The sequence below is a fragment of the Aquarana catesbeiana genome, linkage group LG10 (genome assembly GCF_042186555.1).
Source record: "Aquarana catesbeiana isolate 2022-GZ linkage group LG10, ASM4218655v1, whole genome shotgun sequence".
NCBI lineage: Eukaryota > Metazoa > Chordata > Amphibia > Anura > Ranidae > Aquarana > Aquarana catesbeiana.
This window is the reverse complement of record NC_133333.1, coordinates 143,762,645-143,779,154: the sequence shown is the minus strand read 5'-3', so window position 1 is coordinate 143,779,154 and position 16,510 is coordinate 143,762,645. Positions and strand designations below refer to the sequence as shown.

General features: G+C 45.4%; 1 protein-coding gene across 7 annotated transcripts in view; it reads left to right on the top strand.

The window, feature by feature from the left end:
* Positions 1–16,510, top strand: part of PRKCG (protein kinase C gamma) — an 805,390-nt gene that overhangs the window by 749,109 nt on the left and 39,771 nt on the right. For all 7 annotated transcript variants that reach the window (XM_073602743.1, XM_073602742.1, XM_073602744.1 and 4 more), the window contains one exon: positions 10,203–10,341. In XM_073602743.1, coding sequence (XP_073458844.1) covers positions 10,203–10,341 — 139 coding nt within the window. The remainder of the gene's footprint in view (positions 1–10,202; positions 10,342–16,510) is intronic.

The following is a 16,510-nucleotide window of genomic DNA, read 5'->3' as shown; positions in this document are numbered from 1 at the left end:
GCGACTGCACTTCCAAGTGCACTTGCAGTGCACTTGTAGTGCAAAGTGGCTTTGCCTTTAGTAAATCAACCCCCAAGTCTACTCTCCAAAACAGCATCTAATAAGGAAGTATGCTAATTCCTGATTTATTGATGTGATACATGGCAAGAATCCTCTCTTCATAAACCAGGAGTAAAGTGTTAAGTGGTCTTTTGGACCACTTTACTAGTTTACTTCTTTGAACCATCCAGGTTTTGACTTGATCCATTTTGACATATGGATTTACTCATTCCTAATGTTGAACATTCATTTTAAGTTTTAAGAGGTTCATAACTTGATTGGATACATTACAGTTAAACTGGAAAATCAATTTAAAGTGAATGTTTGGTAAATTGTTTTTCAGTTTAAGGGCCAGTTCAAACCACATGCAGTCCAGTGCGTTTTTTTTTTTTTGTGCATCAAAAATGCATGGAAAGTAGGTTATATGCTTTCCAATTGCATAGTTCCCACCGCTGCTGTCAGTTCCAGTGCATTCTAGTTCTGGAAAAAAAAGTAGAACATGCTGTATTTTTCCTGCACTGGACTGTACTGGAATGCAGTAAAACACATAAAAAATGCATCAAAAACGCACCGGACTCCAGTACAGGAAAAAAGAAGACCAAGAATGCATTTGGAAACATATCAAAAATGCATTAAAAATGTGCATGGAGAAATGCATTCGGAACAGATCTGGAATGCATTTTTTTGGTGTGAACCTGCGCTACATTTCAAGTGTAATTTATGTGTATGTGTTTTGTTTCTACTGTAATAATTCACTACTGTACTCTGATAGTGATGTGCATATATTCAGTTTCTTGTAAATTTTAACAGGTTGCTATTAGGCATGAGCCGAACACCCTCTGGTTCGGTTCGCAGCAGAACATGCGAACAGGCAAAAAATTGGTGCGAAAACATGAACATCGTTAAAGTTTATGGGACGCGAACGTGAAAAATCAAAAGTGCTAATTTTAAAGGCTTATTTGCAAGTTATTGCCATAAAAAGTGTTTGGGGACCCAGGTCCTGCCCCAGGGGATATATATCAATGCAAAAAAGTTTTAAAACTGCTGTTTTTTCGGGAGCCGTGATTTTAATAATGCTTAAAGTGAAACAATAAACAATAAAAAAATATCTTACCTGGGGGTGTCCTTAGTATGCCTGTAAAGTAGCGCATCTCTCCCATGTTTATAACAGTGCCACAGCAAAATTACATTTCTAAAGGAAAAAATGTCATTTCAAACTGCTCACAGCTGTAATGTATTGTCGGATCCCAGCAATAGTTATAACAAATTAATGTAGTGCTGTATATTTGAAATGACTTAAATAAAATTACAAAATAACTAATTTTAATACATCCTACACATCTGTGATAAATAGTCCACAAAAAAACAAAAACTCTTCTTATGATCAGTGTTTCCACACACTTCCACCACAGTGATTATTCGTCCTCAAAAGGAGTGCACACCACCATCAGTACAAATGCACGCTCATCTCCCAGATGAGTTAAAACTTATGTTTAGAAGAATCCTTCATGATCTGCTTGTTCCTTTCTAATGGCAACTCAGCACAACCGCATCCACGGAAACAAATCACCTACCAACAGAGACCATAGTGTTCTCCGTATACAAATTTATTCAAAAGCCCCCCAAAAAAAGGATGCACTTACAAGATAAAACATTTAAAATCACATATAAAACCTCCAAAGTAGCGCCACCGTGTACACACTCACAGTGCCTGGCTAAACGTCCCACTATCGGCTCCTCCCTTCTAGACGTGTATCAGCCAATCAAGGGCATTCCTCAGTAGATGGGTGGGCCAATCTCTATAAACTAATTTATAGTGTATCGTTGCCACAGCAAGCCCCCTGGGCGTCACCATGGGTCCGTCTGTGGCGCGGAAAGAACCTCCCACTATGGGTGTCTCCTGGCAATATAGATAAAAATACCAAAAACACCCAAAAAAATGGCATGGATGTCCCCCCAAAATCCATACCAGGCCCTTCAGGTCTAGTATGGATATTAAGGGGAACCCTGAAAACCATTTTTTTTTTTAAATGGCGTGGGGGGCCCCCAGGCACTATATACTGTGAACAGCAGTATATATACTATACAGCCTGCCCTATATACTCTGCAGAAAAACTGGTCCTTAGGTGTTCAACACTGTAAGCCCTCACAGTTACGCTCTTTGGGCACAGGAACGGGCCCTGCATTGAAATATTGTATCAAAAAGTTTAATTACATGTTAAACAGGGGCAGAAAAATTGGGCCTTGGGTGGTGGAGGTTTTGTCACAACACTGTAACCCCTCACAGATACTCTTGTTGGGCGCAGGAACGGGTCCTGCTGTGAAATATTAGATCAAAATTTGTAATTACATGCCCCTGTTAAACAGGGACAGAAAAATTGGGCCTTGGGTGGTGGTGCCCTAAACCAAAAATATTGTTGAAAGCTAGCATCATAAAGATTGAGGAGGAATAAGATAGTCAGCATAGGCAGTCTTCAAGGGATCCCAGATTCATAGCAAATTCAATCAGTTTCATCAGCATCGGGTGCTTGATAGCTGCTGATCCAAGACTGATTCATTTTTATGAATGTGAGCCTATCAATGGAGTCTGTGGACAGTTGCACTCTTTGATACGTTACAAACCCTCCAGCAGCACTGAATGTGCGTTTAGAAAGCACACTGGATGCAGGACAGGCCAGTAGCTCAATTGCATATTGAGAAAGTTCTGGCCAGTGGTCCATCCTCAAGACCCAGTAACCCAGTGGATGCTCTGTTGGAAAGGTCTCCAAGTCTGCTCTTGCCCTAGATATTCCTGCACCATATAATGCAGACACTGGTGATGGTTGCTTGAACTGATAAGACCTTGGTGCTGAGGACTGAAAAATTGTTTAAAGGCATCGGTCAGCCGGCCACCTTCTCCACCGCTCTTCCTCTGACTGAACGAAGCCTCAGCAACATGTTGTCCAGCACCAGGAAATGGTAACCTCCCAGGGTCTGGAAATGCATTGCACAAACCTTTCTTCAAGGCCTCCTGAAGATGTTTAATCCTCTACTTCCTCTGTGAAGAGTTCTGCAACCTTACCCTTGTAACGTGGATCAAGAAGGGTTGCCAGCCAGTAATGATCCCTCTCCTTGATGCCATGAATCCTAGGGTCCTTTCGTAGGCTTTGCAGAATCAGGGAGGCAATGCAGCGTAAGTTTGCAGAGACATTCGATTCTGAGTGCTCTGGGTCACTAAGGATCATATTATATTAGGATTATTATTATTACCTCCTCCCAGCCACATACAACTCCTTTGGTTTCTGGGGATTGAAAACCATCCCTTGAAGACTGCTGCTGAGTGTTATCCTCTACATCCATGCTGACACAATCCTCCTCCTCTTCTTCCTGTGTGTTTAGCGGGCCCATAGGAATGCTATCTGGATAAAGGGGCCTTGAGAGAACAGGAAGTCCTCCTTTTCCTCCCGCTGTTCTGCCTCAAGTTCCCTGTCCATGATTCCACGAAGCGTGTGCTCCAGCAGGAAGACTAGAGGGACAGTGTCACTAATGCATGCATTGTTACTGATCACTATCCTTGTGGCCTCCTCAAACGGTGACAGGACAGTGCATGCATCCTTGATCAGTAGCCACTGGTGTGGCATAAAGAAGCCAAGCTCCTCTGACCCTGTCCTGGTGCCATACTCGCACAGGTACTCATTTATGGCCCTCTGCTGTGTGTGCAGCCACTGCAGCATTGCCAACATTGAGTTCCACCTGGTGGGCATGTCACAAATGAGGCAGGTGGTGGGCAGGTTGCATTTCCTTTGAATGTCAGCCATCCGAGCACTGGCATTGTATGACTGGCGGAAATGACCACAGACTTTTCTGGCCTGCCTCAGGAGATCTTGTAAGCCTGGGTACCTGGTCAAGAACCGCTGCACCACCAAATTCAGGACGTGTGCCAAACATGGAACATGGGTCAAGTGTCCCTGTCGGAGGGCGGAGAGAAGGTTGGTGCCATTGTCGCATACAACCATTCCTGGCTGAAGCTGGCATGGCATCAACCACCACTGAGCCTGCCCCTGCAGAGCTGACAGAATCTTTGCCCCAGTGTGGCTCCTGTCCCCTAGGCAACTCAAGCATTGCATGGCATCTTTTAGCCTCACTGCTTGCGTAGCCCCTTGAACGCTTACTGGTTTAGAGGACAAATCTGCAGAAGAGGCCATAGAGGAAGAAGAAGAGGAGGGGGTGGAGGAGAGAGCTGTGGCAGAATCACCACTAGCATTTTGGAAGCATAGTGGTGGAACCAAGCTGCCAGCAGAGTTACCCAGTGCGCCGTGAAGGAAAGGTAACATCCCTGCCCATGCCTGCTGGACTATGAGATAGCGGTAATATGCACCTTACTGCTGACCACCCTGTCCAACAAAGTCAAAACATTGCCTTCCACATGCCGGTAGAGAGCCGGAATGGCATTCCATGAAAAGAAATGGCATTTTGGAACTTGCCACTGAGGTACAGCACATTTAAAAAATTCACAAAAGGGGGCAGAGTCTACCAGCTGAAAAGGCATCAGTTGCAGTGCTAGCAATTTGGCCAAGCTAGCATTTAGACGCTGAGCATGTGGATAGCTGGGACCGCATTTCTTTTTATGGTTCAGCAACTGGGGTAGGGAAATTTGCCTGCTAAAATCAATTGGTGGTGTACTGCTAGCAGATTGGCTGCAAGTACTTGGGACACCTATTGCTACGCCTTCATTCCTCTCAGTGCAGGTTTTTGAGAGGACTGAAGGTATAGTAGGGTTGGAGATCCCAGATGAGGAGCAAGGAGAAGTCCGCCTTTTTGTTTGATGTGGGTCTTTCAAGTGCTGTTGCCAAAGGACTGCATGGCAGGTTGTTGTATGTCTGCCCAAGCGGCTGCAGTTCTGCCCACGCTTGATCCGCTTCAGACATAGGTTGCAAACAGCAATGGTGTGATCTTCTGCACATGTGTCGAAAAAGGTCCACACCAAGGAACTTTTAAAATTCAGTGGGGAGTCAGCAGCGCCCTGCACCTGCGGAGCTCTGTGGTGTGATGCAATAGGGTGGCTGCCCTTAAGCTGCCCCCTAGAGGACATCCTGCCTCATTGGAGTTGTGCCTCCTCCCCCTCCTCATTTTCCTCCTCTCTTCTCTCAGGCACCCAAGTACAGTCAGTGACCTCATCATCCCCTCCCTCCCCGTCACTGGAGCAAACTTGGCAGTATGCTGGGGGAACATGACTGCCAGTTTTTTGTTCTTCAGTGCTACCCCCTTTCTCTAGGCTCACATTACTCCCTTCCTTAACCTGCGAACCATCGGAGCCTTCAAATCACTGTGCATCCTCCAGCAGCATATAACCGACACTGTGGTGGAATAATTCTGGGGATTCCTCTGTGCATGATGGTGGGTCTACAGAAGGAGTGACTGTGGACAAGGAGCCGGTGGAATAGGCTGCTTTGGCAGCTGCGTTGGAAGGCAAACTACTCTGAGCCTGGGTGACAGAGCATGAGGAGGATGAGGTTGGCTTCATTATCCACTTTACCAACTCTTCTGCATGTTGTGGCTAATAACACGGCCAGCAGCAGCAAAAAAGGACAAGCGTGCCCCCCCCACCCACCTGCAGAGGATGCACCATGTCCACAACCACCACTGTTGACTGTAGACACAGAGGCTGCTTGCCCTCTTTTAGTGGCCTGTGAGCGTCTGCCTCTCCTTGGTGGCCTTCCGGACATAATGTATTTTTTGTTTTGCAACACCACACTGCACTGTATTAGATACTGTGAACACCGCCTGAAGTGTATTAGAAAGTGTACAACAGCTGCACTGTATTGTATACTGTGCACACCACCAGAAGTGTAGTAGAAACTGTACACACTGTATTAGATACTGTGTACACCTCATGCACTGTATTAGCCACTTTACAATGGCTGCACTGTAATGTATACTGTGTACACCACCAGAAGTGTAGTAGAAACTGTACACACCGTATTAGATACTGTGTACACCGCCTGTACTGTATTAGCAACTGTACAACGGCTGCACTGTATTGTATACTGTGTACACCAACAGAAGTGTAGTAGAAACTGTACACACTGTATTAGATACTGTGTACACCTCCTGCACTATATTAGCCACTTTACAATGGCTGCACTGTAATATATACTGTGTACACCACCAGAAGTGTAGTAGAAACTGTACACACTGTATTAGATACTGTGTACACCGCCTGCACTGTATTAGCAACTGTACAACGGCTGCACTGTATTGTATACTGTGTACACCAGCAGAAGTATAGCAGAAACTGTACAAATTGTATTAGATACTATGTACTAGGGATGGGCCGAACATCCCCCTGTTCAGTTCGCAGCAGAACATGCGAACAGGCAAAAAATTTGTTCGAATGCGCGAACACCGTTAAAGTCTATGGGACACGAATGTGAAAAATCAAAAGTGCTAATTTAAAGGGTTAATATGCAAGTTATTATCATAAAAAGGGTTTGGGGACCTGGGTCCTGCCCCAGGGGACATGTATCAATGCAAAAAAAAGTTTTAAAAATGGCCGTTTTTTCGGGAGCAGTGATTTTAATAATGCTTAAAGTGAAACAATAAAAGTGAAATATTCCTTTAAATTTCGTACCTGGGGTGTGTCTATAGTGTGCCTGTAAAGTGGCGCATGTTTCCTGTGTTTACAACTGTCCGAGAGCAAAATGACATTTCTAAAGGAATAAAAAGTCATTTAAAAGTACTAGCGGTAGCGCCGGCAGCTATAATGAATTGTCGGGTCTCTGCAATACTCATAAAAGTAATTGAAAAAAATGGCCTGGGGTTCCCCCCCAGTGCATTACCGGGTCCTTTGGGTCTGGTATGAATATTAAGGGGAACGCCGAACAAAAATTAAAAAAAAAAATGTGTGGGGGTCCCCCCAAATTCCATACCAGGCCCTTCAGGTCTGGTATGGATATTAAGGGGAAACCCACGCCAATTTTTTTTTTTTAAATGGCGTGGGGGTCCCCCTCAAAATCCATACCAGACCCTTATCCGAGCACGCAACCTGGCAGGCCGCAGGAAAACAGGGGGGGAGGAGAGAGCGCCCCCCTCCTGAACCATACCAGGCCACATGCCCTCAACATGTTGATGGGGACAAGGGCCTCATCCCCACAACCCTTGCCCGGTGGTTGTGGGGGTATGCGGGCAGGGGGCTTATCAGAATCTGGAAGCCCCCTTTAACAAGGGGACCCCCAGATCCCAGCCCCCTTGTGTGAAATGATAATGGGGTACAAATGTACCTCTACCATTTCACAGAAAAAGTGTCAAAAATGTTAAAAAAAGACAAGAGACGGTTTTTGACAATTCCTTTATTAATGTTCTTTTTCCCCGCTTCTTCTTCCATCTTCTGGTCTTCATTCGGTTTTCTTCCTCCATCTTGTTCTTCCCCCACTTCTTCCTCTTCTTCCTCCGATTCTCTGCTTCTTACTTCGGCCTTCTCGTCCGCATCTTCCTCCGGTTTCTTCTTCCCGCTTCGTTCTTCGGACGATCCACATCCATGGGAGGTTCCCGCTGTGTGACGCTTCTGTTCTTCTGACAGTTCTTATATAACTGAGCGCGGGGCCACCTGGTGACTCCGCCCCCCTCTGACGCACAGGGACTTCACAGGGACTTCCCTATAGTTTTCCCCTTGGTGTCAGAGGGGTCACCCGGTTACGCTTCATTCTTCGGACGATCCGCATCCATGGGAGGTTCCCACTGTGTGACGCTTCTGTTCTTCTGACAGTTCTTATATAACTGAGTTACATAACCGAGTGACCCCACCCCCCTCTGACATCATGGGAAAAGCCATAAGGAAGTCCCTGTGAAGTCCCCGTGCATCAGAGGGGGGCGGGGTCACCGGGTGTTCCCACCCTCAGTTATATAAGAACTGTCAGAAGAACAGAAGTGTCACAACTGGAACCTCCCATGGATGCAGATTGTCCAAAGAACGAAGCGGGGAGGAAGAAGCTGGAGGAAGATGCGGACGAGAAGACCAAAGGAAGAAACATAGGATGGGAGGAAGAAGAGGAAGAAGCGGGGGGAAGAACAAGATGGAGGAAGAAAACTGAATGAAGACCAGAAGAAGATGGAAGAAGAAGCGGGGAAAGAAGAAAACATTAATAAAGGAATTGTCAAAAAACGTCTCTTGTCTTTTTTAACATTTTTGACACTTTTTTGTGAAATGGTAGGGGTACATTTGTACCCCATTACCATTTCACACAGGGGGGGTGGGATCTGGGGGTCCCCTTGTTAAAGGGGGCTTCCAGATTCCGATAAGCCCCCCCGCTCGCAGACCCCCACAACCACCAGGCAAGGGTTGTGGGGATGAGGACCTTGTCCCCATCAACATGGGGATATCCTCCCCATGTTGAGGGCATTTGGCCTGGCACGGTTCAGGAAGGGGGGCGCTCTCTCGTCCCCCCCCCTCTTTTCCAGTGGCCTGCCAGGTTGCGTGCTCGGATAAGGGTCTGGTATGGATTTTTAGGGGGACTCAACGCCATTTTTAAAAAAAATTTTGGCACGGGGTTCCCCTTAAAATCAGGTCTGGTGTGGATTTTGAGGGGAACCCCCACGCCATTTTTTTTTTATTTTGGCACGGGGTTCCCCTTAATATCCATACCATACCTGAAGGGCCTGGTATGGAATTTGGGGGGACCCCACGCATTTTTTTTTTAATTTTTGGTTTGGGGTTCTCCTTAATATTCATACCAGACCCAAAGGGCCTGGTAATGCACTGTTTTTCTCAATGACTTTTATGAGTATTGCAGAGACCTGTCAATTCACTATAGCTGCCGGAACTAACGCTAGTACTTTTAAATTACTTTCTTTTCCTTTACAAATGTCATTTTGCTGTTGTAAACACGGGAAACATGTGCCACTTTACAGGCATACTATAGACACCCCCCAGGTACGAAATTTAAAGGAATATTTCACATTTATTGTTTCACTTTAAGCATTATTAAAATCACTGCTTCCGAGAAAACGGACGTTTTTAAAACTTTTTTTTGCATTGATACATGTTCCCTGGGGCAGGACCGAAGTCCCCAAACACTTTTTATGACAATGGCTTGCATATTAACCTTTAAAATTAGCACTTTTGATTTCTCCTATAGACTTTTAAAGGGTGTTCCGCGGCTTTCGAATTTGCCGCGAACACCCCAAATTCTTCGTTATTTGGCGATCGGGCGAACAGCCAGTGTTCGAATCGAACTCATGTTCACCCGAACAGACAGCCCATCCCTACTGTGTACACCACCTGCACTGTATTAGAAACTGTACAAGGGCTGCACTGTATTGTATACTGTGTACACCACTAGAAGTGTATTAGAAACTGTACACACTGTATTAGATGCTGTGTACACTGCCTGCACTGTATTAGAAACTGTACAATGGCTGCACTGTATTGTATACTGTGTATACCACCAGAAGTGTAGTAGAAACTGTACACACTGTATTAGATACTGTGTACACCGCCTGAAGTGTATTAGAAAGTATACACCACTGAATGCACTGTATATACAGGCTACACTGAATGCAGTAGAAACAGTACACCACGGGGTGCCACCAGGAGTGTATTAGAAAATGTACACACTGTATTAGATGCTGTGTACACTGCCTGCACTGTATTAGAAACTGTACAACGGCTGCACTGTATTGTATACTGTGTACACCACCAGAAATGTAGTAGAAACTGTACACACTGTATTAGATACTGTGTACACCACCTGAAGTGTATTAGAAACAGTACACCACAGAATGCACTGTAGATATAGGCTAAACTGAACGCAAAGTACCCTGCCTTTGGCCAATTATGGCTCTCTCCACAGAGCGCGCTGTGATTGGCCAAAGCATGCAGGTCAGGTTCATGCTTTGGCCAATCATCATACAGCAATGCCCTGCAATCTCACAGTGCATTATGGGGCGTTCAGCGGCACTCAAATTTTCCACGAATGCCCCAAAATGTTCGCTGTTCGTCGAACAAGCGAACACCTGATGTTCGAGATGAACTTATGTTCAAGCCGAACATCGAGCTCATCCCTAGTTGCTATGTGTTTTTTTACAGATCCATGACACACTGCTCTTCTGTGTTCTGTTAGTACAGAATAGTTATAGTATACTAGTCCTCTGTTCTCGTCTTGCTGATACTGCCTTTCTGTACACAGGGACCTGAAGCTGGACAATGTTATGCTGGATGCTGAGGGACACATTAAAATCACTGACTTTGGAATGTGTAAAGAGAACATTTTTAGCGGATCTACTACTCGCACCTTCTGTGGAACTCCAGACTACATCGCTCCAGAGGTAGTGCACCTTTTCTCCACAATACTCTCATTAACCTGTAACACGAGGACCTTCGTAATTTAAACAATAATTTAAATTAAAATAATAATTAATAATAACTAAATCTAAGTATTTGCTGTGATTTTAAATGGTATAATGGTATATATATATATATATATATATATATATATATATATATATGTAGGAAGGCCAGTATGGTGGCCTGAATTTATGGGAGGAGCCCGGTGGGTATTTAAGCAGCCCGCTCACCTGTGGTGCTTGTCGGTTTCCTGTGCGCGATACGTTACGTCACTAGGCCGACTATCCGAATACCAAACGTCCGTAAATCGTTGTCTCGCGAAGTTCCCGCATTTGCTATTTCGTGCTCGAGAGTGTCAGTGTTTACCGATCCGTATCGTTCGTACCACGCGTCTGGCTTGGCTGTCGCAGGTAGGGTCCCGTCGGACTTTTCGTTTTTCATATCATGTCACTAAACCGTGAGTTCAAATTTCGTTTCACCCGCATTTCACAAACTGCAATGTATATCGCTCGTACTTTCGATATGTTACAAATTCGATAGCACAGCGACGCTGACGTCGCTTCATTTCTAGCATGTCGGTATCAGTAGACAGCCATAGCCAGTCGCAATTTTGTAAAAGATCAAATCAAGTTAGTTCGATACCAATCATTTCTCATTTCTGAGACATTTCTAAACTCATTTCGGACATTTCAAATCATTTCTCATTTCTGAAAACATTTCTGAACTCATTTCTGACATTTTCAAATCATTTCTCATTTCAGTCACCTACCGCGCTCCGATTCGAATCCAGTCGCACCAAAGATGCGCCGATTCGTTCCGGTGTGCCCCAGTTATTACGGCCTCATTTCTATACATGCTCCAGAGTTACGTTATTGTCAGTCAATTGTACCTCTGTCATGGTTATCATTTCATTTCCATGTATCACGTCCCGACATGAATTCAGTCGCATGAAAAATGCACCGATTCATCTCGGCGTGCCCCAGGATTGGCCTCATTTCTATACATGCTCCAGAGTTACGTTTTATCAGTCATTCGTACCTCTGTCATGGTTATCATTTCATTTCCATCTATCACGTTCCGACATGAATTCAGTCGCATGAAATGCACTGATTCATCTCGGCGTGCCCCAGGATTGGCCTCATTTCTATACATGCTCCAGAGTTACGTTTTTATCAGTCATTCGTACCTCTGTCATGGTTATCATTTCATTTCCATGTATCACGTTCCGACATGAATTCAGTCGCATGAAATGCACCGATTCATCTCGGCGTGCCCCAGGATTGGCCTCATTTCTATACATGCTCCAGAGTTACGTTTTATCAGTCATTCGTACCTCTGTCATGGTTATCATTTCATTTCCATGTATCACGTCCCGACATGAATTCAGTCGCATGAAAAATGCACCGATTCGTCTCGGCGTGCCCCAGGATTGGCCTCATTTCTATACATGCTCCAGAGTTACGTTTTATCAGTCATTCGTACCTCTGTCATGGTTATCATTTCATTTCCATGTATCACGTTCCGACATGAATTCAGTCGCATGAAATGCACCGATTCGTCTCGGCGTGCCCCAGGACTGGCCTCATTTCTATACATGCTCCAGAGTTACGTTTTATCAGTCATTCGTACCTCTGTCATGGTTATCATTTCATTTCCACGTATCACGTTCCGACATGAATTCAGTCGCATGAAATGCACCGATTCGTCTCGGCGTGCCCCAGGATTGGCCTCATTTCTATACATGCTCCAGAGTTACGTTATCAGTCATTTGTACCTCTGTCATGGTTATCATTTCATTTCCACGTGTCACATTCCGACATGAAATCAGTCGCATGAAAATGCACCGATTCGTCTCGGCGTGCCCAGGATTGGCCACATTTCTGACACATGCTCCAGAGTCCAGATCATAGCTAATCGCAGACATCGGGGGATTGATCCACATCTCTGTCATGCAATTTCTACCATTTCACTCCCACAACGCATCACCGTTTCGAAACCAGTCGCATCTGAGGTGCACCGATTCGTCACGGCATGCATCACTGGTTCCGATCGCATTTCATACCTATACCAGAGCTCGCTTAGTTGCCAGTCGCTAACACGGCACAACCAATTCGAGCCGCGGTCAAAACGATAATTTCTCTCATGTCATTTAATACTGCACTCCTATTCGAATCCAGATGCATCAAACAAGCACCGATTCGTCCCAGGAGCACCAATATTTTCAGTTGCCCCATTTCAATACATGCTCCAGAGCCCGGTTCACGGTCGAACAAATCGTGACACGTCCAGGCCGCACCTCTGTCATGCAGTTCATTCATTTCACAATCAAAGCAAACATTTCGAATCATTTCATTGTCACAAGATTGCAAGCATCATACAAATCATTGCTTCAAGTTACTTAGCAATCCCTTCACGAATTGTCACCTTTTCATTTTCCTCAAAAAAAAAAAAAAAAAAAAAAAAATCCATACCTATACCAGAGCTCGGTCGGTTGCCAGTCGCAAAACACGGCACAACCAATTCAAGCCTCGGTCAAGGTAAACATTTCTCTCATTTCATTTCATGCTGCGCTCCGATTCGAATCCAGATGCATCAAACAAGCACCGATCCGTCCCGGTGTGCACCAATGTTTCTTCTGTTGCCTCGTTTCAGTGCATGCTCCAGGGCCCGGTTCACGGTCGCATCAGTCACGACACGGCCAGGCCGGACCTTTGTCATGCAGTTCAGTCATTTCAAACATCAAGGCAAACATTTCGAATCATTTCGTTCTCACAAAAAAAAAAAAAAAAAAAAATATACGAGCTCAAAAACAGGATATTCTCATCAGATCAAATCATGTCACAGGCCGGCAGCGAAGACTTCACGGCCCCTCTGTCGGCTTTCACACAGGCCTCATTTCACTACCTCACAGTACGTACGAATGTGGGAATATTCGTTCAGCAGCCATCGACGAACAAACCATAGATCGGCTCTTACAAACAGAACTAGACCGAGAGTACGTTATAGGCCTTTCACTCAGCCCCCTTTCAGCACTTGGAGAGTCAGCCCTATTTGGGGCTCGTCAAGGGCAAATTCACAAATAAATTACGTTTGGGGTACCGCCTGTCTGCGCCTCATTCTTCCCACATCCCCAGTCTCAATTCCCTGATTCCCTCCGAAGAATTCTCCCTAAAATATTCCTCCGTAGACATGCCGATACAAGCAGTCATCAAAGCAGGTACAGGTGCCTGGCTTTCCAAAACCGACATCTTGGATGCCTTTAAGCTCCTGCCTATCCATCCATCCCTTTGGTGCTGGCATGGCATCAAGTGGAAGGAGGCATATTATTTGGCCACAAAACTGACGTTCGGTTCGAAGAGCAGCCCTTGGCTCTTCGACACATTCGCTCAGTCTCTTGCTTGGATACTGTTACACAAGGCTCAGTGACAAAAGTCATCCATTACCTGGACGACTTCCTACTAATGGAACCTCCCAGCAAGCCCCCAGGAGACCTCGACAAACTCAGAGCGATATTCGGAAAACCCAATCTTCCCATCACCAAGCACAAAGTAGAAGGCCAGCACATAACATCACCTTTCTCGGGGGCCAACTTAGACACCTGCGCTATGCAAGCCAGTCTCCCCCTCGACAAACTAACCCGCATTAAGGCGGTCCTTCACAAATTCACCCACACCAAGGGGTGTACCAAGAAGCAGTTGCAATCTCTCCTGGCAATGCTGAATTTCGCCATACGAATTATTCCACAAGGCCGCACCTTCGTGTCACGCCTGCTGAGATTCCTGCCAGAAACACAAGACCCCGGTCAGATCTTAAATCTAGACTCCGCAGCAATAGCGGACCTATCTATGTGGGACGAATTCCGTCCTCCCGGAATGGCATATCCCTAATTATACCCATGGTTTCAGCCCTGTCACCCCAGGTGGTGACAGACGCTGCAGCCACCACAGGTTTCGCTGCAATTTTTGGCCTTCATTGGTTTTCAGGACCCTGGCCTCAACAGATACTGTTGATACCCGGCTTATTCAAAACATCTTCCCTCCTCGAACTCTACCCCATGGTGGCAGCTGCACAACTCTGGGGTCACCATTGGACAGGGCAAACCGTAATCTTCACCACCGACAATCAGGCCACGGCAGACATCAACAAAGGCAGGTCCAATTCCCCAGCAGTCATGTCCTTCCTGCGCAGATTGGTACAACTGTTCTTACAGCATCAGTTTAACATACACTGTGCATTTATTCCAGGCAGACACAATTAGCTGCTGACGCACTGTCACGTTCTAACTACACCTCCTTTCCAAACAGGTTCCCGGAGCCGATCCAGTGTCGGCCCCTATCCCTGCCTGGTCACAACTGACCCTGGACTAGTTTAACATTTACAAGGAGCAACGCAGCTCATCAATCACTCACTCTCTCATAACACACTCAAAGCCTACCAGACAGCTTGAAAGGCGTTCAATAAATTTCTCACATCCTGCCGTAAAGGACCAATAGATGTCAAACAGGTATTGGCCTGCATTTCATACTGCCACACTCAGCTGACCTTATCTTACAATACCATTCGGCTATACCTAGCCGGCATACAACATTTCGTGACCCTGGAAGACCCCACAAAATCTTCACTGTTCTCATCACACGCTATACGAGCCATCCTAAGGGGCATCCAGAAACAACAACCAGTGATTAGTACTAAGCGCTTACCCATTACGGGGCCCATCTTCAGGGATATGTCGACTATTCTGGCTACTTCGCCATTCGGTCTCCTGCCCAGCACGGTCCTACAAGCAGCCATATAGTTGGCTTACTACGGGTTCACCTATAACCACCCCACAGACCAAGTATTACGCAGACGGCACTTGCTTCGCCACCAAGACCATTTCATCCTTCACCTCGAGGTTTCTTAAACCCAGGAAACAGGCTCTGGAGTGGACATTTCACCTCTACAGAACCAATAACAGCTGGTGTCCAGTCACCGTACTTAACCGTCTCCTCTCACTCCTGCCTGAACAATCGGACACCAGTCCTCTTCTACCATTCCCAGTTAAACCCTTAAACGCATGTCACTTTGTATAACACATAAGGATACTTCTCCGCAATCTTCACCTTAAACCCAGTCAGTACTCCGGACACTCCTTCCGCATCGGAGCAGCCTCCGCAGCAACCCGCCAGGGGGTTCCAGACCACATCATCAAAAGACTAGGCAGATGGAAATCAGCCTGCGTCGCCCGGTATATACCCAATCCTCAAGTAGAGATGGCACAGGCATTCTCCAAATTGGCTCAATGAATACCTGAAAACCAATTATATATTATATCCCTACCTGAATGTTTTTGCCCCCTTATTTTGGCATACCGGCCATTAGACCAAGGCACACTTTCAGGTCCATTTCATATGGTAAGTCCACACTTCCAGGTCTATTTCCGATGGTAAGTCTTATCTTTATTATTAAGTGTTATCTATGTCCATATCGGACATAGGGCTCCGACCATAAGTAGGAAGGCCAGTATGGTGGCCTGAATTTATGGGAGGAGCCCGGTGGGTATTTAAGCAGCCCGCTCACCTGTGGTGCTTGTCGGTTTCCTGTGCGCGATACCCACCCTCCCATCCCCATTTCAAGGCATTCATTTCATTTCATTCATTTCATCTCATTTCTCTCTACAGAATAATCATTTCTTAAAACCAGGGTATGCCCCCTTATTTTGGCATACCGGCCATTAGACCAAGGCACACTTTCAGGTCCATTTCATATGGTAAGTCCACACTTCCAGGTCTATTTCCGATGGTAAGTCTTATCTTTATTATTAAGTGTTATCTATGTCCATATCGGACATAGGGCTCCGACCATAAATATATATATATATATATATATACTGTGTATATATATGTAGATATATATATCTATAGATATAGCTAGATATTAACATGGAAATTTATAGATAGGCAACGCCTATCCTCATATTGATTAGTGGTTCTAAATTGATAATAACTACTGCAGTAGGGAACAGACACAAAAGATACACTCCGCATCTTTCCAAATAACTGTTCTGCTTTATTATGACGCAATTGAAGGTTTTTATACAAATGATTACGTAGGTATCACATTAAAATTACAATTGTACGTTTATGGTAACAAGGGGCGTAACATAGGCAG